At 25.8% G+C, this 25,774-nt stretch overlaps 1 protein-coding gene across 3 annotated transcripts in view; it reads left to right on the top strand.

The window, feature by feature from the left end:
- Window positions 1–25,774, top strand: part of LOC123267105 (dual specificity protein phosphatase 10-like) — a 39,671-nt gene that overhangs the window by 12,642 nt on the left and 1,255 nt on the right. For all 3 annotated transcript variants that reach the window (XM_044731611.1, XM_044731613.1, XM_044731612.1), the window contains one exon: window positions 22,745–23,131. In XM_044731611.1, coding sequence (XP_044587546.1) covers window positions 22,745–23,131 — 387 coding nt within the window. The remainder of the gene's footprint in view (window positions 1–22,744; window positions 23,132–25,774) is intronic.

The raw sequence follows: 25,774 nt of genomic DNA, 5'->3' as shown, positions 1-25,774 counted from the left end.
TTAGTTAAATTGCACTGTACTTTCTTGACTATTAACATTTTTAAAGATATAAGCTCATCCTGAGGTTACACTCATCAAGAGCTTTCATTTGAGTACCCACATGAATTTTTGATATATTTTTCATATATACATATATATAATATATATGAATATATAAAATATATGAAAAATTGATGTGGGTACTCAAATGAAAGGTCTTGATGAGTGTGACATCGGGATGAGCTTATATTTTTAAAAATGTCATTCTTAACTTTTAAATGTCATCTTTAACTTTCTTAACTATTAACATTTTTAAGAATATAAGCTCATCCTGAGGTTACACTCATCGAGAGCTTTCATTTGAGTACCCACATGCATTTTTGATATATTTTTCATATATACATATCTATAATATATATGAATATATAAAATATATGAAAAATTGATGTGGGTACTCAAATGAAAGGTCTCGATGATTGTAACATCGGGATGAGCTCATTTCTTTAAAAATGTGATTAGTTGACAAAATACAAGGTAATTTCTTAATTATTGACATTTTTTAAGATATAAACTCATTTCGATGTTACACTCATCGAGACCTTTCATTTAAGTACCCACAAGGCATTTTTTTATATATTTTATATATATATATATATGGTATTTGTGGAATATATAAATATATAAAATATATGAAAAATTGATGTGGGTACTCAAATGAAAGGTCTCGATGAGTGTAACATCGGGATGAGATTATATCTTCAAAAATGTCAATAGTTCACAATATACAAGGTCATTTCTTAATTATGTATCTAGAGATATTTTCGAATGCAGCCTAAATACCTATCATAATAAGTTAACTATTTGAGCGGGAATTTAACGGCTTTTATGATTTATAGAAAAGAAAAAAATTGCGTCCTGAAATTTTAAATTAATGAAATTAATTTTATCAATATTATTGGTAGTTATTTTTAAATAATAGAAGAGTTTGTTGATATTTAATAAATTTATTTTCACAATTAATGAATTAATTATTAAAAGATAAATAATATTTAAAAATATACAATTAATAATAATTCAAAGTTTTCTTCCCGGAAAATAATCATTAATAATAAAAAAATAATTGTTTGTATACTAAATAAATAAATAATTTTTTTCCTAAATATCTAAATAAATTTATTAACAGTCGATAAATTAATCTATAAGAAGAAATTCTTAAAAATCAAGAGCTTTAAATCAATATTTCCGGGATTTATTTCTTCCTATACAATCTTTAATCTTAAAATTAAAATTTAATAAATTTTTTGATATTATTTAGCTTATTTCTTCAAAATTTGATCTCAAAATTCACCCAAAGAAGTTTACAAAAAATTTTTTGAACCACTTTTAGCCTAAAATTCGTTTCCAAACTTAAACAATTCTAATTCATTACAATTAAAATTATTTCTTCAACAATCCATTCTAAAAAAATAAAACTTTTCTTTAAGCTTAATTAAAAAAAATTTTTCTCAATAAAATTCTCCGTACAGAAAGTACGTCGAAGAATAATTACGATGACAACGATGCCCTGTGCTGAATGACTCACGCTCATAAGTATACAATATACAATAATCTTGGCTATATATCTGTATCGGCACATAAATCATGACAGAACACACACAAGCCCGCATGGAAGTGATTATTTACCCGAAAGTGTCTCTGTGTCCAAAGCATTGCATAACTGGTGTGCTCTCTTTATCTAAAAGTTGACTCTTACATCAAAAGCTAGTCAAGTCCCTGGTCAATCTCTCACTACATCGCTATTACCACACATCCACTCTATTAGTCTCTATTAATACCCAAAGATTGTAGCCATGAGTCACCGCCAGTTTGCCAATAGTTAATTTTGAAATTTTCACCCTTATTTCTTCCCAAAAGGTCTAGGTCTGTAATTGCGGCTCCAAATTACGTGTATTAATATTATACAATGCACCTAATCCTAAAATGTAATTAAATAAGATGTAACAGATGTACAACCTACACGTCGAATAGTCGATACATATTTATATATGTTTATTATATTAACATACCCAATTAGATATACAATCCAATAAAAATATAAATTGCAAGCAGACATGACTTGTGCGCAAATTCAGCTTAGGCTATTCGCGTCGTCATCTCAACAATGACTCATTTCTATGAATAGAGATCCCTACTACGAGCCATATGTAATCTTACGTATGTGTACGAGAATTTTATTTGTTATAAATTACAATATTTTTCGAGCAAGTACGGAAGTAGCCTTGGCTCGACTTTTGTTTACCATTTTCGTTTATCTCAAACACTTTTTTGCGCCGCAGTGAATACTTGCAAGAAGATCATTTATTATGCGCGTTTCACCACGTGGTTAAGTTAAGTCAGAGAAATTTTTATATGAACTTGCTGTGACCTGTCACGTGTGCGAGCACATTTATTGTAATTTTTCCGATACGTTTTTTTATGACTGGTCAATATAATGTTGAGGAAAATTTTTTGTTTACAATTTAAAGAGGTCGGGAGACAATTTTAAGTTGAAAAAAATTTTTTAAGCTTCTTTGGATAAATTTTAGGATAAAATTGAAGATATATACTGAAAAATATTAAAAAGTTTATTAAAAGTTAAAAATTCTTATAAATTAATTTATCGACTGTTAATAAATTTATTTAGATATTTAAAAAAAAATTATTTATTTATTTAATATATAAACAATTATTTTTATACTTTAGATATTTTTTTGGGAAGAAATATTACATTTATTAATAATTTAAAAATATTTTTTTAATTGTTTATAAATATTTATTAAATTATTTAATTTTATTTTCTAGTTAAGGATAAAAAGAAAATTAATAATAATAATAAAGTTTGCCAATGTAAATAAAAAGATTACGAAACAAACAATGGTCTCATTGTTTGGTAGTGACTCTACCCTATTCGTGTCTATCAACATCAACGCTCTTCTATTATGTGCTACTGTCCGCCATGTTATTGTTACTGCTCTATATATATACATATACAGATCAGAAGCTAATGTACCGGAAGTAAACACTAGCCACGAAAATATATCTACAATATAGTAGTAAATAATAACTTATTCAAGATTTTATTTTCAAAATTTGGACTTCAAGGTTAAAGACAGGACAAAATTAAGCCAATAAGGACCTTTTTTGTAGAAAATCAAATTTTCTAAAAAAAATGTCTCTTATCATTATTTGAAATTGTCAAAATTTTAGCCAAAAATAGTACTTTAAACTTTTGAAAATTACGGACAAGTCCTCAAATTTTGTTTTTAACTTTAAAATTCAAATTTCTGATCAAAAATTGGAGAAAGTGCAAAATTAACAAATACTATTTTGTAGAAAATTAAATTTTCTACAAAAAAAGGTCTCTTATAATATTTTATCTTCTATATTTTCGACAATAATATCAATTTAAGCTTTTAAAAATTACGGACAAGTCCTCCAAAATTGTTTTTAAACTCTGAATTCAAATTTTGGAAAAAAAACAAGAGATAGAGCGAAATTGATAGAAACTATCTTGTAGGAAATTAAATTCTCTATAAAAAAGTTTTCTTATATTTTTTTTGAATTTTCAATATTTTAGCCAATAATCGCAATTTAAATTTTCGAAAATTAAGGACAAGTCCTCAAATTTAATTTCTAACTTTAAAATTCAAATTTCTTGTTAAAAATTAGAGATAGAGCGAAATTGTTTGAGCTTTTCTATAGAAAATAAAATTCTCTATACTTTAGCTCAATACTTTAGCCGATAATATTACTTTAAACTTTTAAAAATTACGGACAAGTCCTTAAATTTTATTTTTGAACTTTAAATTTGATAGGAAATTTAATTCTCTATAAAAAAGACTTCTTATAATTTTTTATCTTCAATATTTTAGTCAAAAATAGCATTTTAAACTTTAAAAAATTAAGGACAAGTCCTCAAATTTAATTTCTAACTTTAAAATTCAAATTTCTTGTTAAAAATTAGAGATAGAGCAAAATTGTCTGAACTTTTTTGTAGGAAATTTAATTCTCTATAAAAAAGGTTTCTTATAATTTTTTATCTTCAATATTTCAACCAATAATCGCATTTTAAACTTTTAAAAGTTATGGACAAGTCCTTAAATTTTATTTTTGAATTTTGAATTTCATAGGTAATTAAATTCTCTATAAAAAAGATTTCTTATAATTTTATATCTTCAATATTTTAGCCGATAATATTACTTTAAACTTTTAAAAATTACGGACAAGTCCTTAAATTTTATTTTTGAATTTTAAATTTCATAGGAAATTTAATTCTCTATAAAAAAGATTTTTTATAATTTTTTATCTTTAATATTTTAGCCAATAATCGCATTTAAAACTTTTGAAAATTAAGGACAAGTCCTCAAATTTAATTTCTAACTTTAAAATTCAAATTTCTGATTAAAAATTAGAGATAGAGCAAAATTGTTTGAGCTTTTTTTATAGGAAATTAAATTCTCTACAAAAAAGGTTTCTTATAATTTTTTAGCTTCAATATTTTGGCCAATAATATCACTTTAAACTTTTAAAAATTACGGACAAGTCCTAAAACTTTTTAAATATGTTAAAACTTTGGGTTTAAAGTTTAATTTATAAAATTATAAACAAAAGTTCAATGACCGAAACTATAAACTATATTTATAATAATAATATCAAGAAACAAGAAGCTAAAGAAAGAAAAATATTATAGTAACCATTTTACTTTCTCTCTGAGTCATTCCACGGCAAACTGATACACTTGCTTCCTTACGTTATAAGTTACATGTTATGTGTTATATGTTATAAGATGTATTAGTTATTTATAAATCTATATATACTCGCTATAAGTTATAAATTATAACTCATAAGTTACAGCGACGTCTGTTGTGTTGTAATTTAGCTATATGTACCTTCGCACTTCGGGTAATCAATTGCATCAGTTGACATTTTATTAAATTTATAAAACTCTATTTCATTATAGTCTTTATGCTATTCCTCGTTTTTACTCGATTATTATCACTTTCACTTCGCGGCGCGTTTATAATCTAGTATTTGGAATTCGAATGTCTTTTCTACTTTCAAAAATTTTAAATAAATTATTTTTTTTAAGTAAAAAAATAAAATTGTATTTTATTGAATATTGATTTTCTCATTTTGAATTTTAAATTATAGATAACTTTTGATTTATTGGTTCAAAACACTTCTTTTTGGGCTCAAAAGTTTCTTTAAACCTTTCTCTACAATACTATGCCAAAAAGTTCAAAACAATCTTGATTAGTTCCTTCAAAAAACTCTTATAAGTTTCATACACATAAAAAATGATCAAAAATAGAGTTTTTTCATTTTGAATCTTAAATTATTGATAACTTTTGATCCATTAGTTCAAAACACTTCTTTTTGGGCTCAAAAGTTTCCTCAAACCTCTATCTACAATCTTCTACCAAAAATTTCCAAAGTTTCTTCACCAGTTTCTCAAAAAAATCAATTTCAATCCTTCAAAAGCTAATATTGATAAAAAATCGGGATTTTCTCATTTTGAATCTTAAATTATTGATAACTTTTGACATATTGCTTCAAAATACTTCTTTTTTGGCTCAAAAGTTTCCTCAAACCGTCCTCTACAATTCAATACCAAAAATTTCTAAAATATCTCCACTAGTTATTCAAAAAACCCTTATAAGTTTCATATCCTTCAAAAATGATCAAAAATCGGCATCTCCTCATTTGGAATTTTAAATTATTGATAACTTTTGATCTATTGGTTCAAAAAACATCTTTTTGGGCTCAAAAGTTTCCTCAAACCTTCCTATACAATTCTCTACCAAAAAGTTCAAAATATCTCCACTAGTTTTTCAAAAAAACCCTTAAAAGTTTCTTATCCTTCAAAAATGATCAAAAATTGGATTTTTTCATTATGACTCTTAAATTATTGATAACTTTAGATCTATCGATTCAAAAAATTTCTTTTTGGGCTCAAAAGTTTCCTCAAACCTTCCTATACAATTCCCTACCAAAAAGTTCAAAATATCTCCACTAGTTTTTCAAAAAAACCCTTAAAAGTTTCTTATCCTTCAAAAATGATCAAAAATTGGATTTTTTCATTATGACTCTTAAATTATTGATAACTTTAGATCTATTGATTCAAAAAATTTCTTTTTGGGCTCAAAAGTTTCCTCAAACCTTCCTATACAATTCCCTACCAAAAAGTTCAAAATATCTCCACTAGTTTTTCAAAAAAACCCTTAAAAGTTTCTTATCCTTCAAAAATGATCAAAAATTGGATTTTTTCATTATGACTCTTAAATTATTGATAACTTTAGATCTATTGATTCAAAAAATTTCTTTTTGGGCTCAAAAGTTTCCTCAAACCTTTATCTACAATCTTCAATAAAATTTTTCCAAAATATCTTTACTAGTTTGACGAAAAAACTCTTACAAGTTTCATATCCACCAAAAATGACAAAAAATCGGCATTTTCTCATTTTTGCTTTTAAATTATTAATAACTTTTGATCTATTACTCATAAAAATTTCTATTTGGACTCAAAAGTTTCCTTAAACCTTCTTTTACAACCCTTTGGATATCTTTAGTCTCAAAAAAATTAAACCAGCCTGATAATTCCATTTTAAGTTCCTAAAACTTGCCAGAATTTCCTGATAAAAATTATCAGAGCGTCTAGACCAAAAAAAAAATGTAGTATTTGTCAGCAAAATTCCACTTTTAAAGCCATTATCTGTGAGTCATAGCCCAAGAGTACTTAGCATAAGTCTACCTACAGCATTACTCATGCCGATATCTCGAGTAATCTCAAAGAATAGACAAACAGAGTATAAAGATCTCCCATTAGAATTAGACACGTAGATAAAAATGAAATGGTAGCAAGTGTCATTTAGAAAAGATTAGTTATTATTATTATAATTATGACCATGAGTTAGTCATCGCTTTGGAGTAGACTACAGTGCACTCTAAATGCACCGAAGCAACAGAATGATCCTATTGTTGAGAGTCTATTGTCCTTTGAGCGTCCCCTAACCGAAACTGAAATCGAAAGTACTCGTGATTGTCAGTGACCTTTCCTTTCATTTTTGAACACTCGTATTGGGCATTTGGATCAGCTGTTCTCGATTACTAGTGGTGTACTTGGTACACTTTGTACTTGTGCCCTATGACTCACCCAACTGATGTATTTCTGTTTGTATCAATGACTAACGCACCCGAATATCAAAGGAGGCTATTATTAACATCCCCTGGCTCTGTTTTTTATTCCAACGGGAAAACTCTGACATCCCTCACCCCGTTTTTGAGGGGAATATTCATTCAAGGAGATGCCGATGACGTGGACGATTTATTATGCAACGGCCACGTGCTTGTGGCTTGTAAACTTTTTTGGATTTTCTGGGGATAATTGCGGCTTTTAGGGAAATTAGGGAGGTTTGGAGGGTAGAGAGGGGTTGAAGGAAACTTTTGGGTTCAAGAAAAAGGTTTTAGGAGTTATAGATCGGAAGTTATGAAATTTTGATGATCAATACTGAAAAAATCAATTTTTGAAAGATTTTGAATGGATTTTTTTGAGGAACTGGTGAAGATATTTTGGAAATTTTTTAAAGGAATTTGTAGAGAAAAGTTTAAGGAAACTTTTAAGCCCAAAAAGAAGTTTTTAAGAGCATTAGATCAAAAGTTATTTGAATTTGAAGATTTATAATGTAAAAATCGAATTTTTGGTCATTATTAGTTTTTGAATGATTTTGAATAGATTTTTTTGGAGAATTAGTGAAGATATTTTGGAAAATTTTCTAAGGAATTTGTAGAGAAAGGTTTGAGGAAACTTTTGAGCCAAAAAAATAAGTGTTTTGAGCCAATAGATCAAAAGTTATCAATAATTTAAGCTTTAGAATGTGAAAATCGAATTTTTGGTCATTGATAGTTTTTGAATGATTTTGAATGGAGTTTTTTGAGGAATTGGTGAAGATATTTCAAAATTTTTGAAAAGTAATTTATAGAGAAGAGTTTAAGGAGAGGAAACTTTTAAGACTAAAAAGAAGTTTTTAAGAGCATTAGATCAAAAGTTATTTAAATTGTAAGAGTCATATAATGAAAAATTCGAATTTTTGGTCATTTTTAGCTTTTGAATGATTTTGAATGGATTTTTTTGAGGAACTGGTGAAGATATTTAGAAATTTTTGCAAGAAAATTTGTAGAGGAAGGTTTGAGAAAACTTTTGAGCCCAAAAAGAAGTTTTTAGAAGCATTAGATCAAAAGTTATTTGAATTTAAAGTTTTATAATGTAAAAATCGAATTTTTGATCATTATTAGGTTTTGAATGATTTTGAATAGATTTTTTTGAGGAACTGGTGAAGATATTTTAAAAATTTTTGTAAGGAATTTGTAGAAGAAGGTTTAAGGAAACTTTTGAGCCCAAAAAGAAGTTTTTAGAAGCAATAGATCAAACGTTATGAGTAATTTAAGATTCATAATGAAGAAATCGAATTTTTTAATATTATAAATTTTTGGGTAATTTTAAACGGGGTTTTTTTGAGGAACTAGTTGAAATATTTTAGGAATTTTGGTAAGAAATTTGTATAGGAAGGCTTAAGAAAACTTTTAAGCCCAAAAAAAAGTTTTTAGGATCTATAGATCAAAAGTTATCGTAACTTTAAAATTCATAATAAAAAAATCAAAATTATTGATCATTATTTAGATATATGAAACTTACAAGGGTTTTTTGAAAAAACTAGTAAAGATCTTTTGAAATTTTTGATATGGGATTGTAGAGGAGGGTTCAAGGAAACTTTTGAGCCCAAAAAGAAGTATTTTGAACCAATTAATCAAAAATTATCAATAGTTTAAGATTCATATTGAAAAAATCCAATTTTTGATCATTATTTTTTGAAGATTCTTGAAGAACTTTTTTAAGAAACTGATGAAGATATTTTGAAAAATTTTTTTAGAGGATCTTAGAGTAAGAGTTGAGGAATCTTTTGTAGCTAAAAAAAATAGCGCGGGGTAATTAGGACCAGAGTAATCAGTATTTGAAATTGTAAAAAAATCCGGGAAGCAGATGACGTAAATAGTGATTAATAAACTACTAAAGTGCTAACAACCTTATTCGTCATAACCCGAGTATTCACCACGTGTGCAGAAGATATCATAGTGTGTAACAATAAATAAAGTAAACAATGACATCACCGCGGTGGAAAATTTTTTTCACTATAAGCCAGAATTTATTAATTCTGAGTTTCGCACTAACTCGAGAACTGTCGGGTGATAAATTAATACAAGGAACTCTTTTCAAAATCAATTTAACGCGGTTGTAATTTTAATAAACTCTATGTGTCTACTGGTATAAATGTATAAAGACAAGAGTGAGGACGTTGGCAAGGCCGAAGGCGTCCAACAGCCAGTGACTGCTTGCTAAAGAATGCTGCCTGAGCAACATTTTAAATCAAGAATAAGAACTTTTAACTTTATTCTCTTTATTCTGTTTACTGTACTTTGTATCCAATCATCTGTTATTTTAAATTCACTTTAATATACTTTTATATCCTTATTCATAACTCTCTATCTTCCTTTCCTTTTTTTATTTTTTTATTCCTCTACACTGTAAAAAATTTGCGGAGTGAACGCGGAGTGAATGATTTTTAATTGATATTTACTCCGAGAAGGAGTTAATTTTTATTAATAATAAAATTCACTCCGCATTCACTCCCAAAATGAATAAATTTAGAAATAAATAAATTTTTGGAAAGAAAATATTTTTATAAACCCTTTTTATATTTAATTATTAAAAATTTAATTTATTATTTTTAATAATATTTCATTTTAATTATTATTATAATGTTTTTATTTATTTTTTTTTATAAATTAATTATAATTAAAAATTGTCAAAATATATATATATATATATATATATATATATATATATATATATATATATATATATATATATACTAGCAAACCCGACAGACGTTGTCATGTACACACGTCTTAAATTTAGAAATTTTAGGAATGAGCTTGTATAGTTAAAAAACATCATTAGTTAACAATATGCAACGGGCATTCTTCAATAATTAACATTTTCGTAAATATAAGCCCATTTTGATTTTATACTCATCAAGAGCTTTCATTTGAGTACCCACATGCATTTTTAATATATTTTATATATTTATATATTTCACAAATAACATATATATATATATATATATATATATATATATATATATATATATATATATATATATATATATATAAAATATATAAAAAATGTTATGTGGGTACTCAAATGAAAGAACTCGATGAGTGTAACATCGGGATGAGCTTATATCTTTCAAAACTTCAATAATTAATAAATGGCATTGTATCTTGTCAACTAATGATATTTTTAAAGATATAAGCTCATCCCGATGTTACACTCATCAAGACCTTTCATTTGAGTACCCACATCAATTTTTCATTTATTTTATATATTTATATATATTATGTATATGTATATATGAAAAATATATCAAAAATGCATGTGGGTACTCAAATGAAAGCTCTTGATGAGTGTAACATCGGAATGAGCTTATATCGTTAAAAACATCATTAGTTAACAAAATACATTATCATTCGTTAATTATTAACATTTTCATAAATATAAGTCCATTATGATTTTATACTCATCGAGACCTTTCATTTGAGTACCCACATGAATTTTTTCATGTATCTTATTTATATGATATTTATAAAATATATGAAAAGTGCACGTGGGTAGTCAAGATCAACAACAATTTATAAATAAAAAATCTATTAAATAAACATTTTCTCGTGGACTGAATTGTGAATCTAAACCATTCTGGAATCCACCGGAAGACACACAAAAAATTTCATCAAAATCGGTCCAGCCGTTTAGGAGGAGTTCAATGACAAACACACGCTCAGAAGAAATATATATATATAAAGATTAATTAATTTTGTAGAACGAAAATTCATCCTTATTTTATTTATTTTAAAAACTCCGAACGCGGATGTTTTTCGGAGTGAAATTCGAAATCACTCCGCAAATAAAAACTCCGGATTCACTCCCTACGCGGAGTGATTAATTACTTCACTCCGGAACTCCGAGTGATGGGAGTGAAATTCACTCCCGATTTACTCCGCATCTTTTACAGTGTAGGCCGCGATTTCTCTCCACATAAAATTTTATTTTGTTTAAGAAATTTTTTATGAAAATTATTTTTATTCTGAGTAATTTTTTTTTTCTGAAATTATAATTATTATTATTATAATTTTTATTATTCTAATAATAATTTTTATTATAATTATAATTATAATTATTATCATTAATATTATTATTATAATTATAAATAACAAAAAAATTTGTTTGAAGCCTAAAATTTCTTCATTTTAAATTTTTTCATCTTAAAAAATTCATTTTTTTTTATTCTGGGGTAAGTTGGGCCCACAAAAAAAAATTTTTTAGATATTTACAAGTATTTGGAACAAAAAAGGTCTCTTATTATTTTTCTCTAAGATTAAAAGTTTTTTAATTAAAAATAATTGTTTCTTAAATTGGTCCAAAAAAATTTTTTTAATATGAAAATTTTATTTAATTAAATAATTGGATTTTTTTCGGTTTTGCGGCAAGTTGGGCCAATAAAAAAATTTTTCTCAAATACTATCAAGTATTTGGAACAAAAAAGGTCTTTTAGTATTTTTTTCTAGGATTAATATTTTCTTAATTAAAAATAATTGTTTCTTAAATTTGACCAAAAAAAAAAATATTTTAAGAAAAAAAATTTTATTCAATTAAATAATTGGATTTTTTTGCCATTTTGGGGCAAGTTGGGCCAACAAAAAATTTTTTTTTAGATATTTTGAAGTATTTGGAACAAAAAAGGTCTCTTAGTATTTTTCTCTAAGACCGATAATTTTTTAACTAATAATTTTTTTAAATGACACGGAAAAATTTATCTAAAAAATAAATAACGAGTTTAATTGAATATTTGTAGACATATAGACACGTTATCCCCGTGAAATCTCCTGGGGAGAACTATCGGGGATGACTCATGTCGTGTGTAATAGCGCTGGCGGGTCTCTGGACCGCGTATGGATTTTAATGATAAAAAACGTATAACAGAGAATTATAAAGATAGAAAAAGTAAAAAGTTGGGTAATTTATAAAAAAGTAAAGATATTTTTATGTAAGCGATGAATAAGCTGTTGCTTAATTCAGATTGGAGCAGGTACCACACCTTGCTTTGCTTTACATTACATTAACATTATTATTGTGGCTTTATTGTGTGTGTGTAAGGAGAGGAGAGCTCACAACCGTTTAGTTCTATTCACGTGAGCACAATTACGTTACGCTCCGATAATCATGCTTTCGCTGTGTGCTGACAATTGTGAAAGGCTCCAGCTTGGGATATTAAAGCTCTTTCGGTGATTTTTCACGGATCATTTACCAAAAATCCATTTATTTTGACCAAAAGTTGACAAAGCAAGATCAGAGAAAGTAAATTTTATTTAGTCGCTTTCACTGGTCCTAATTACCCCATGTAATTATTTTTAGGTACAAAAGATTCCTTGAACCTTCTTTTAAGATCCTCTGAAAAAGTTTTTGAAAATATCTTCACCAGTTTCTTAAATGGGCTCTTCAAAAATCTTCAAAAAATAATGATCAAAAATTAGATTTTTTTCATTGTAAATCTTTAATTATTGATAACTTTTGATATATTGCTTCTACAATCTTCTTTTTGGGCTCAAAAGTTTTCTCAAACCCTCCTCTACAAATTTCTCTAAAAAATTTCCCAAATATCTTCACCAGTTCCTCAAAAGAATCCATTCAAAATCATTCAAAAACTAATAATGATCAAAAATCAGCATTGTCCCATTTTGATCCTCAAGTTATTGACAACTTTCGATCTATTGGTCCTAAAAAATTTTTTTTGGTCTTAAAAGTTTCCTCGAACCTTCCTTTACAAATTTTAACCAAATTTTTTCAAAATCTCTCCACGAGTTTTCTCAAAAAACTTTTATAAGTTTCATACACTTCAAACATGATTGAAAATCGGCATTTCCCCTTTTTTAATCTTAAATTATTGATAACTTTTGATCTAATGCTCTTAAAAACTTCTTTTTGGGCTTAAAAGTTATCTCAAACCTTCCCCTATGAATTTTTTTCAAAATTTTCCAAAATTTCTCCTCCAGTTTTTCCAAAAAACCCTTAAAAGTTTCATATCCTTCAAAAATGGTCAAAAATCGGCATTTCCCCATTTTGAATCTTAAATTTGTGATAACTTTTGATCTAACGCTCTTAAAAATTTCTTTTTGGGCTTAAAAGTTTCTTCGTACCTTCTTCTACAAATTCCTCACAAAATTTTCCAAAATATCTTCACCAGTTTCTCAAAAAAATCAATTTCAATCTTCTAAAAACTAATAATGATAAAAAATCGCCATTTTCCTATTTTGAATTTTGAATTATTGATAACTTTTGATCTAATGATCCAAAAATCTTCTTTTTGGTCTCAAAAATTTCCTCAAACCCTCCTTTACAACCCTCTAAAATCTATTTCCTAAAAAAACCTCCTCCCTTCTTTAAATAAAAATAAAAAATCAGAACAAACTACAAAAAAGGAATCGTTGGTCATGAAGGCCAACTAAGCCGCGAGGAAAACAAAAGTATCACATATATAACATATAATACGATAACTCGGTGACTCACAATAGCAATGTACAGCATGTAATTTCCACGTCTATTTGTGGTTCGATGCCACGTGCAAGTAACGTCACCGGGGTGGTAAAGATCCCCTGGGTAAATAAACTCATTCACTTTCCTCCTAAAATTCTATAATTTTTATTTATTCTTATCTCTATAATTACAATTCAGTCATCGATATTTTTATTTTTTATTCAGATATTTCAAGTCATTAATCGCCGGAAAATAATCAATTTAATTTAGATAATATAATTAATTTAATTATTTTTGTTATTATTATTATTATTACGCTCAATTCCGATCACGGTTATTAATAAATTCAATAACTCAAAACTGTTATCAGCGCTTTAATTGACTTGTTTTGATTTTTTTCCAAGAACCGAACAGGCTTGGATCGTTAAACTCTTACACAATACACTGTTTCAATGTTTGATTCAAAATTTTCAATAAAAATTAATAATAATAATTAATAGTTGTACAAGACGCTGGAAATTTGAGTTTATTTTTTTTAATTCTTGCTCAAGGGTTAGGGAAAAATTGATAAGGACTTTTTTTGTAGGAAATTAAATTTTCTAAAAAAAATGTCAACATTTTTTTTAATTTTCAATATTTTAGCCAAAATTAATATTTTAAACTTTTGAAAACTAGGGACAAGTTTTATAAGTGAGTTTTTGAACTTTAAATTCAAATTTTGGCCAAAAAATGAGCGATAAAGCAAAATTAATTAGGATTTTTTTTTAGAAAAAATGTCGAAATTTTTTGAAGTTTTCAAAATTTTAGTCAAAAATAACACTTTAAATTTTTGAAAACTAGAGACAAGTTTTACAAGTTTATTTTTGAACTTTAAATTCAAATTTTGAAGTAAAAATTAGAGATAGGACGAAATTGATTAATATTTTTTTGTAGAAAGTTTTATTCTCTATAAAAAAGGTTTTAAAATTTTCAATATTTTTGTCAAAAATAGCACTTTAAACTTTTGAAAACTAAGGACAAATTCTATATGGGGCATTCCATAGCGACTGGTGGGACATTTGACTCTGGAATTCCATCAATTATATATAATTATGTGACTGAAACTTATACTATAGTAAAATTTATCTTATAACATAGAAGAATAACTAATTAACAACATCCCTTTGTCAAAAACCTCCATTACTTTTTAAGTTTCTCGTAATTATAATTTGACTGAGTGTGACTGGTGGGACTAAGAACAAATCCTTCTCTCTTACCAAAGGTATACTTAAAGTCCAATTTCAGTTCGACCACTAAACTAAAAAAAAATACTTCCCTCGAAAATACTAAATTAATCCTACAAACATTGAATATTATGAAGAATAAGACTGATTACCTACGTAGAAACAATTAAAAAAATTTGTTTTTATTGTGACTGGTGGGACAAGTACAAAATGTCTACATCAAGTTGTTTATTAAAAAGACTTTTATATTATTTCAACCTTAGAAACATTATTGTTTATATATTTAACTATAAATTATTTAGGATAATTAAAAAACACTAATTAAAAAAGACAAATAAAGGATTTAGCATGCTGACAACACGATCTTGATAAACTTAAGTGTTAATTAATAACGAACATAAACAAAATTTGTTCTTAAAACTATAATAATAAATATGTTAGTTAATAATAAACATTAAATGAATTTGTTGTTAAAACTATTAAAACAATATTTGACCGGGATACAAGTTAATACGGCTGAAAAGTTACTAGGAGAGAAAAATCCATTTTCTTATTGATTAAAAAAAATTTTCTTTACAAATTAGTAAAATATAAACTTTTAATAATAAATTAGGACTAAATTAGAGAAATTTTTAAATTTTAGTCATTTTCCCATTTTGCATGGAATGTCCCTATAGTAAAATTTATCTAATAATATAGAAGAATAACTAATTAACAACATCCCTTTGTCAAAAACCTCCATTACTTTTTAAGTTTCTCGTAATTATAATTTGACTGAGTGTGACTGGTGGGACTAAGAACAAATCCTTCTCTCTTACCAAAGGTATACTTAAAGTCCAATTTCAGTTCGACCACTAAACTAAAAAAAAATACTTCCCTCGAAAATACTAAATTTATCCTACAAACATTGAATATTATGAAGAATTAGACTGATTACCTACGTAGAAACAATTAAAAAAATTTGTTTTTATTGTGACTGGTGGGACAAGTACTAAATGTCTACATCAAGTTGTTTATTAAAAAGACTTTTATATTATTTCAACCTTAGAAACATTATTGTTTATATATTTAACTATAAATAATTTAGGATAATTAAAAAACACTAATTAAAAAAGACAAATAAAGGATTTAGCATGCTGACAACACGATCTTGATAAACTTAGGTGTTAATTAATAACGAACATAAACAAAATTTGTTCTTAAAACTATAATAATAAATATGTTAGTTAATAACAAACATTAAATGAATTTGTTGATAAAACTATTAAAACAACATTTGACCGGGATACAAGTTAGTACGACTGAAAAGTTACTAGGAGAGAAAAATCCATTTTCTTATTGATTAAAAAAAATTTTCTTTACAAATTAGTAAAATATAAACTTTTAATAATAAATTAGGAATCAATTAGAATGAATTATAGAAATTTAAAAATTTTAGTCATTTTTGCATGGAATGCCCCATAAGGAGTTTTTGAACTTTAAATTCAAATTTTGGTTAAAAAATCAGCGGTAGAGCAAAATTGATTAGAATTTTTTTTGTAGGGAATCAAATTTTTTTGAAAAAATGTCAACATTTTCAAAAATTTTCAAAATTTTAGCCAAAAATAACACTTTAAACTTTTGAAAACTAGGGACAAATTCTATATGTGAGTTTTTGAACTTTAAATTCAAATTTTGAAATAAAAATTAAAGATAGGACAAAATTGATTAAGATTTTTTTGTAGAAAGTTTTATTCTCTATAAAAAAGATTTCTTATTTTTCAAAATTCACAAAATTTTAGCCAAAATTAACATTTTAAACTTTTGAAAACTAGGGACAAATTTTATAACTTAATTTTTGAATTTTGAATTCAAATTTTGAAGGGAAAATTAGATGGGACAAAATTGATGCGGACTTTTTTTGTAGGAAATTTAATTTTCTAAAAAAAATGTCACATCATTTTTTTAAATTTTCAAAATTTCACCCAAAATTTTTGAACTAAAATAAAAAAAAATCAAAATTTTCCATTTATTAATAACAAATATTGAAATGATAATAATAATAATAAAAATTTGGAGTGAGTAAATAGCGTAAAGTAAAACGTAAAAGACATGACTGTACATATGTGTCATATATAAATAGGAATCTCCTTTTTTACGTTTTATTTAGTCGCGTAAAAGAATGAAAACTTGGAAGAAAGAAAAGAGGAGTTGAGCGCAAATAAAACTAAAGAAGAAAAAAAATGCTAGAGTGAGCCAACGTTGCCGCGAATCATTCAGGGTCATGTCCAGGTGTTCGTCGATTGTAAATGACTCATAAGTTGAGACATTTTACCTGTTGATTTTTGTTGTGGAAAAAATTTTTTGAATTTCTTTTTTATTGAATATTTAAATTAATAGATAAAATTTTTATTGTTGTTATTTCTTTTTTAGTCTGTTAGTAAATCGTTTTAGTTATTGTCCTGATCGACCTCGATCTCGACAAAGATCACGGCTGAAAATATTTCGCGTGCGTCATAACTCATAACATATACATGACAAATATATATTCTTTTATAATAAATCATCGACACTTAATTTTTTTTTTTTTTTAGATTATTTAATTGGATTAATTTATTTTTTTCTTAAAAAGTTACTCTAAATTTGATATATTACAAATTGTTATTTCTCTGGTCCTAATTACCCTAGATACTTTTTTCAGGGCTTTAAAGATTCATTAGACTGTCCTCTAGAATATAAAAGAAAATTTTTTCAAAATACCTCTCTTAGTTTCGCAGAAAATGAGTTTCAAAAATTGCAAGGAAATAATGATCAAAAATGAGATTTTTTTAGTTTTAATTTTAAAACTGAAATAACTTTTGATCTATTGCTTCTAAAAACTTCTTTTTAGGCACAAAAGTTTCCTAAAACCTTCCTCTACAATCTTCTATCAAGAAATTCCAAAATATCTTGAGTAGTTTTTTAAAAAAACTCTTATAAGTTTCATATATATCAAAAATGATCAAAAATCGGCTTTTTTTCATTATTAATCTTATAATTAACACAACTTTTGATCTGTTGCTTCTAAAAACTTTTTTTTGGGCTTTAAAGTTTCCTTGAATCTTCCTCTACAATTCCCTACCAAAAATTTCCAAAATATCTTCACCAGTTTCTCAAAAAAATCCATTCAAAATCACTCAAAAACTAATAATGAGTAAAAATTGGAATTTTACATTATGAATCTCAAAATTAAAATAACTTTTGATCTAATGATTCTAAAAACTTCTTTTTGGACTTAAAAGTTTTCTTAAGTCTTCCTCTACAAATTCCATACAAAAATTTTCAAAATATTTCAACCAGTTCCTCAAAAAACTCTATTTAAAATTGCCCGAAAATTTCTATTTAAAAAACTAGATTTCCGCATTACAAATCTTAAATTATCAATAACTTTTGATCTATTAGTTCAAAACACTTCTTTTTGGGCTCAAAAGTTTTATCAAATTCTCCTCTACAATCTTCTTTTAAAAATTTTCAAAATATCTTCACCAGTTCCTCAAAAAACTCCATTCAAAATCTTCCAAAAGCTAATAACGATCAAAAATTGACTTTTTCCATTATAAATCCTAAAATTATCATAACTTTTGATCCAATGATCCTAAAAACTTCTTTTTTGGCTCAAAAGTTTCCTCAAATTTTCCTCTACAATCTTCTTTCAAAAATTTTCAAAATATCTCTACCAGATCCTCAAAAAACTCCATTCAAAATCTTCCAAAAGCTAATAACGATCAAAAATTGACTTTTTCCATTATAAATCCTAAAATTATCATAACTTTTAATCTAGTGCTCTTAAAAACTTCTTTTTGGGCTCAAAAGTTTCCTCTAACCCTAAAGCCCCAAAAAACACCCTAAAAAATTCCATCCAACAAAATTCCAACTCACAATTAGTCATCCGCAATTTAAATTACTAATTACAGGATTGTTATTAGCTTTCTCCGGATCCGTATCTCATTCTCATGTCTGAATCATAGCATTGTCTCCTACAAGGAATTTCCTCAATATAAAACAGAAACCTAAGCCGCCTCTGTCCATAAATAAACCATTAACAAAACCGATTTTGGGTTTTTCTGAATCACTTCTATCGTTGGTCACCTAAGTCATTAAACCATAAATAAAATATTAATTACTATCATTAACACGTGTAATAAATCACCTGCGCACTAATTACCTTCTTGATATTGATCTATATTTTTTTTTGTCATTGAAAAATTATTTCTTCTATTCAAGTTTTGCCTCCGGGATTTTTTAGCCTCCAAATATTTTTTTTATCACACTTGTAATTATTTTCAGTGCAAAGTAATTAATGTATAATTTATTTACTATAAAAAAATCTAAATTAAACGACTAAAAAAATTTTTTTTTAAAGGAATCTAAAACAATTTTTCTGCGTCGCATTTTTTAAATTTCAAACTTCCCGCGCCGACTTCGGACAAACTCGTACGTTATTCTTCGTAGTTAGTTCGTACTAACCAATCATAGCTCTTGCTGGTGAGTCATACTTTCTGTCGGTCTCGTGTGAACCAGCGTTTTCTCGTTAAATTTATTCGTCAGAATCGTCAGTGTTTCATTAAACTTACAACTGTTAAGTTCTCTAATAATAATAAATAAATTATTTTTCTATTTGTGATTTTTTTAATCAATTATTGTGACTTAAATATAGAGTTTTTTTGAATTATTTAAATAGTTTTATACCAAATATAGTTTGTAAAAAAATTACAGTGAGATAAAAATAAATGAAAACTATTTTTTGATCCTTTTTTTTTATAAAAAAAATTAACAATGAGGAAAAAAGGATCTCCTTGCTTAGTTTTAAGCCTAGGATCTATTGAGCCCTGGGGTAGGTTTTTTTTTTTTTAATTAATTTAATTAATAAAATAACAATTTTTTATTTATTTAAAATGTCAGCTGATTTTTTTTTTAATTAAAATATTTTTATAATTTAAATTTATTTAAAAAAAATTTTGATAATTTTTTATTAAATTATTTTTTAAAAAATAAATTTTAAATAATTATTTAAGTTATTTTTTATTTAAAAAAAATAATTTTTTTTTGTTAATTATTATTAAGTTTTTTTTTTTAAGGATGATTTTTGGGGTAATTAATTTAAATTTAAAGAATTTTTGATTATATTAAGAATAGAAAATATTGAGAAGGTCGTTCGGTGTTAAATTGAGGGGTAAGAAGAGTACAGAGGTTTTGCGTGTGAGTCATCGCGAGAAAGCCCGTTCAGTTTTGTTGTATTATATTATGAATGTGGATGTGTATGTGTATGTATATGTAATGCTCGGACATTGTTGTTGTATGTCGTGTGCGATGTTTAGATGGAAATTTTATGAGAAATGTTTTTTTTTAGAAATGAAGAAATTGAATTTTTGATATTTAGGAATTTTTGGGCAACTTTAAATATTTTTTTTTTAAGAATTATAGAAGATATTTTGAAATTTTAGGATGGAAAATTGTAGAGGAAGGTTTGAGGAAAATTTTGAGCCCAAAAAAAAATATTTAAGAGCAATAGGTTAATAGTTATGTGAATTTTAAGATTAATAATGAAGAAGTCTAATTTTTGATCTTTAGGAATTTTTGGGAACTTTAAAAAAATTTTTTTAGGGAATTATAGAAGATATTTTGAAATTTTTTGATTGAAAATTGGAGAGAAAGGTTTAAGGAAAATTTTAAGCCCAAAAAAATTTTTTTTGGTGCAATAGATCAAAAATAATAATAATTTTAAGATTAATAATGAAGAAATTGAATTTTTAATTATTAGGAATTTTTGGGCGACAGAATATTTTTTTTTTTTTGGGAAATTGAAGAGATATTTTGAAATTTTACTATGGAAAAATATAGTAGAAGGTTTAAAGAAAATTTTGAGCCCATAAAAAGATTTTTAAAAGCAATAGATCAAAAATAATAATAATTTTAAGATTCATAATGAAGAAATCAAACATTTTGATTATTAGGAATTTTTGGATGAGAGAATATTTTTTTTTTTGGAAATTGAGGAAATATTTTGGAATTTTACTATTGAAAATTGTAGAGGAAGGTTTGAGAAAAATTTTGAGCCAAAAAAAAATTTTTTAGGTCCAATAGTTCAAAAGTTATAAAAATTTCAAGATTTACAATAAAGAAATCAAATATTTTGATCATCAGGAATTTTTGGGGTAACGGAATATTTTTTTTTTTTTTGACAAATTAAGGAGATATTTTAAAATTTCTTAATTGAAAATTGTAGAGGAAAGTTTGAGGAAAATTCCTAGCTCAAAAAAAATAATTTTCGGGTCCAATAGATCAAAAGTTAAAAAAATTTTAAGAATACAAATGAAGAAGTCTAGTTTTTGATCATTAGGAATTTTTAAGTAACTTTAAATATTTTTTTTCAAAGAATCATAAAAGATATTTTGAAATTTTAGCATTGAAAATTGTAGAGGAAGGTTTGAGGCAAGTTTTGAGCCCAAAAAAAATTTTTTTGGAGCAATAGATCAAAAGTTCAAAAATTTTTAAGATTAATAATGAAGAAGTCTAATTTTTGATCATTATGAATTTTTGAGCAACTTTATATATTTTTTTTTTGGGAAATTAAAGAGATATTTCGAAATTTTATTATAGAAAATTGTAGAGGAAAGTTTAAGGAAAATTTTAAGCCCGAAAAAAATTTTTTTGGTGCAATAGATCAAAAATAATAATAATTTTAAGATTAGTGATGACAAAATTAAATTTTTTATTAGGAATTTTTGAGCAAGTTAAAATATTTTTTTTTTTTTGGGAAATTGAGGAGATATTTTGAAATTTTATTATAGAAAAATATAGAAGAAGGTTTGAAGAAAATTTTAAGCCCGAAAAAAAATTTTTAAGTCCAATAGATCATAAATAATAATAATATTAAGATTAATAATGAAGAAATCAAATTTTTGATTATTAGAAATTTTTGAGCAACTTAAAATATTTTTTTTTTTTAAGAAAGCAGGAAAGATATTTTGAAATTTTATCACAGAACAATGTAGAAGAAGGTTTGAGGAAAATTTTGAGCCCAAAAAAAATTTTTAGGTCCAATAGATCATAAATAATCATAATATTAAGATTAATAATGAAAAAATCAAATTTTTGAGCAACTTAAAATATTTTATTTTTTTAAGAAAGCAAGAAAGATATTTTGAAATTTTATTACAGAACAATGTAGAGGAAGGTTTAAGGAAAATTTTGAGCCAAAAAAAAAAATTTTCGGTCCAATAGATCAAAAGTTATAAAAATTTAAAGATTAATAATGAAAAAATCAATTTTTTGATTATTAAAAATTTTTGAGAAACTTAGAATATTTTTTTCTTTCGGGAGATTGAGAAGATATTTTAAAATTTTATTATAGTATAATATAGAGGAAAGTTTTAGGAAAATTTTAAGCCAAAAAAAACATTTTTAAGTCCAAAAGATCAAAAGTTATAAAAATTTAAAGATTAATAATGAAAAAATCAATTTTTTGATTATTAAAAATTTTTGAGCAACTTAGAATATTTTTTTCTTTCGGGAGATTGAGAAGATATTTTAAAATTTTATTATAGTTTAATATAGAGGAAAGTTTAAGGAAAATTTTAAGCCAAAAAAAACATTTTTAGATCCAAAAGATCAAAAGTTATAAAAATTCTAAGATTACTAATGAAGAAATAAAATTCTTGATCATAAAAAAGATGAATCATTTTTGATAACTTCTTAAAAAAAAGTCTAGACAAAATCAGTGAATAGTCCCAACAGGGGAATTGTAGTACAATAAAAGTATAAGCATAAGAATATACCATATAACAGATGGCAGCTGTGATAGTGAGTCATAGTTATTTATTATTGTTCTTTGTTGCAGGAGGTCACCGAGAATTCCAGCGAAGACACCGCGACCTTTGCGAGGACACGCTTTTACCGGGGAACTCGATGTCCCTGCCATCTGGCTGCCCGAGCCCTGGACCAGGATGTCCGGTGATAATGAGTCCGTGCCCGACGACTCCCCAGCCAGCGGACATCGACAACCATCCGGCGTCGCGCGTTCTGCCGTTTCTGTACCTGGGGAACGGCCGCGATGCCGCGGATCTCCAGCTCCTCCAAGCTCTGGGGGCTACTCGTGTCCTCAATGTTACGTCACAGCTACCTGGGTACCATGAGTCACGTGGCATCACCTACCTCCAAATACCCGCCAATGATTCTGGGCATCAGAACTTGAAGCAATATTTTGAAGAAGCGTTCAATTTTATTGGTAATTATTTTATTTTATTTTAAAGCAGATTTTTTTTAAGCTCGCAAATTTAGAAGAACATTTTCAAGGATTGCAAAATATTTATTTTTAAATTCAATTTTATTAAGTTAATTTTTTAAAAATTGCATTTTTTATTTTTTTTACAAATTATTTATTACTAAAATTCTAAAAATTTTAATAATTTAGTTTTAGTATTTAAAAAAAAATTTAATTAATTCTTTTTCCAAAAAATTAATGATTAAAAAAATTAAATTAATCCTTTTTCTAAAAAATTAATGATTAAAAAATTTTAATAATTCAATTTTAAAAAAATTAAATAATTTGCAAACCTGCTAAAAATTTTTTTTTTTGGGCTTAAAATTTTCCTCAAACTTTCCTCTATAATTTTCTATAATAAAATTTCAAAATATCTCCTTAATTTAAAAAAAAAAAAAATATTCTGTTACCAAAAAATTCCTACTAAAAATTAGACTTTTTCATTATTAATCTTCAAATTTTCATAACTTTTGATCTATTGGACCTAAAAAATTTTTTTTGGGCTCAAAATTTCCCTCAAACCTTCCTCTACATTTTTCTATAATAAAATTTCAAAATATTTTCTCTATTTCCTTGATGAAAATTTATAAAGTTGCTCAAAAATTTCTAACTATAAAAAATTAGATTTTTTCATTATTAATCTTAAAATTATTATTAATTTTGCTCTAATGCTTTAAAAAAATTTTTTTTAGGCTTAAAATTTTCCTTAAACCTTCTTCTACATTTTTCTATAGTAAAATTTCAAAATATCTCCCCCATTTCCTTGAAAAAAAAATATCTAAAGCTGCTCAACAATCCCTAATAATAAAAAATTAGACCTTTTTATTAATCTTCAAATTTTCATAACTTTTGATCTAATGCTCCTAAAAATTTCTTTTTGGGCTTAAAACTTTCCTCAAACCTTCCTCTACAATTTTCAATACAAAATTTTCAAAATATCTCCACCACTTGCCCAATAAAAAATATTCAAAGTTGTTCAAAATTTCACAATATTCAAAAATTCAATTTCTTCATTATGAATCTTAAAATTAATATAACTTTCGATCTATTGAACCCAAAAAATTTTTTTTGGGCTCAAAATTTTCCTTAAACCTTCTTTTACATTTTTCTATAATGAAATTTCAAAATATCTCCTCCATTTCCTAGAAAAAAACTATTTAACGCTGCTCAAAAATTCTTAATAATAAAAAATTCGACTTTTTAATTATTAATCTTAAAGTTCTCAAAACTTTCGATCTATTGGACTCAAAAATTTTTTTTTTGGCTTAAAATTTTTCTCAAACCTTCCTCTACAATTTTCATACCAAAGTTTCTAAATTATCCCCACTACTTGCCCAAAAAAAAATATTCAAAGTTGGTAAAAATTTCACAATCTTCAAAAATTCAATTTCTTCATTATTAATCTTAAAATTCACATAACTTTTGATCTATTGGACCCAAAAAATTTTTTTTGGTCTCAAAATTTTCCTCAAACCTTCTTCTACAATTTTCCATTCTAAAATTTCAAAATATCTCCTACACTTCCTAAAAAAAAAAATATTTAAAGTTGCCTAAAAATTTCAAACTATCAAAAAGTCAATTTCTTCATTTCTAATTCAAAAATTTACAAATTCTTAGCAAAAAAAAATCCTTTTAACGTTCTAAAGAGAACCTAGAAGAGAATCTAGAAACCCTGATTTTATTTTTGACCCAATTTTCCCTAAAAGTCCTTGCTAGGTAAAAAATTCTCAACTAAAAGGGGCCGATCTAGATCCTACAATTTCTCCCGACTCAAGTATCACCAAACATATGTATCTATATACACAATATACATGTATTGTGAGTCATGGTGTTCATGAATGGAGGCCTGTCGTCTTGTATGCAGTCAATGGTCCACCGGATACGGCTGGTTATGCCCCGTTTCCGTTATACTGAACTGCGTTGTCAATTACACACACTCACAATTACAAATAAAAATATATCTTTATATATACATACTAATTGACCCGTTATTTTTACTTATTATTACTTTTGTACTTACATAATATAAATAAATATATATTTTAGATTATTAATAATAATAATAATAATAATAATAATAATAAGTAAAATTAGGACCTTGTAGTTGAATTTATCTCGGTAGACCGAAAAATTACTTTGTTACGTCATCAATTACCGAGATATTTATATATATTAATCTTGTCAAATCTAGGCGCGTGACTCATTCTTTGTATATTGTGTCGAGTAAATTGTTATAGATAAATTTACTATCACTTGCTGGAATTAGATAGTGATACACGCTTAAAAATATTAATTTTATTAATAATTAATGGAAGAAAAATTTTATAATGAAAAAATCTAATTTTTTGATATTAGGAATTTTAAATAGGGTTTTTTGAGGAACTGGTTGAAATATTTTGGAAATTTATGGTAGGAATTTGTAGAGGAAGGTTTAAGGAAACTTTAAAGCTCAAAAAAAAGTTTTTAGAAGCAATAGATCAAAAGTTATTTGAATTTTAAGATTTATAATGTAAAAAACGAATTTTTGGTCATTATTTGATTTTGAAAGATTTTGGATGGATTTTTTTGAGGAATTGGTGAAGATATTTTGGAAATTTTTGTAAAGAA

The sequence above is a fragment of the Cotesia glomerata genome, linkage group LG6 (genome assembly GCF_020080835.1).
Source record: "Cotesia glomerata isolate CgM1 linkage group LG6, MPM_Cglom_v2.3, whole genome shotgun sequence".
In the NCBI taxonomy this organism is placed as follows: domain Eukaryota; kingdom Metazoa; phylum Arthropoda; class Insecta; order Hymenoptera; family Braconidae; genus Cotesia; species Cotesia glomerata.
Note: the sequence above shows the minus strand (reverse complement) of the source record. Positions and strands in the feature narration are given on the sequence as shown.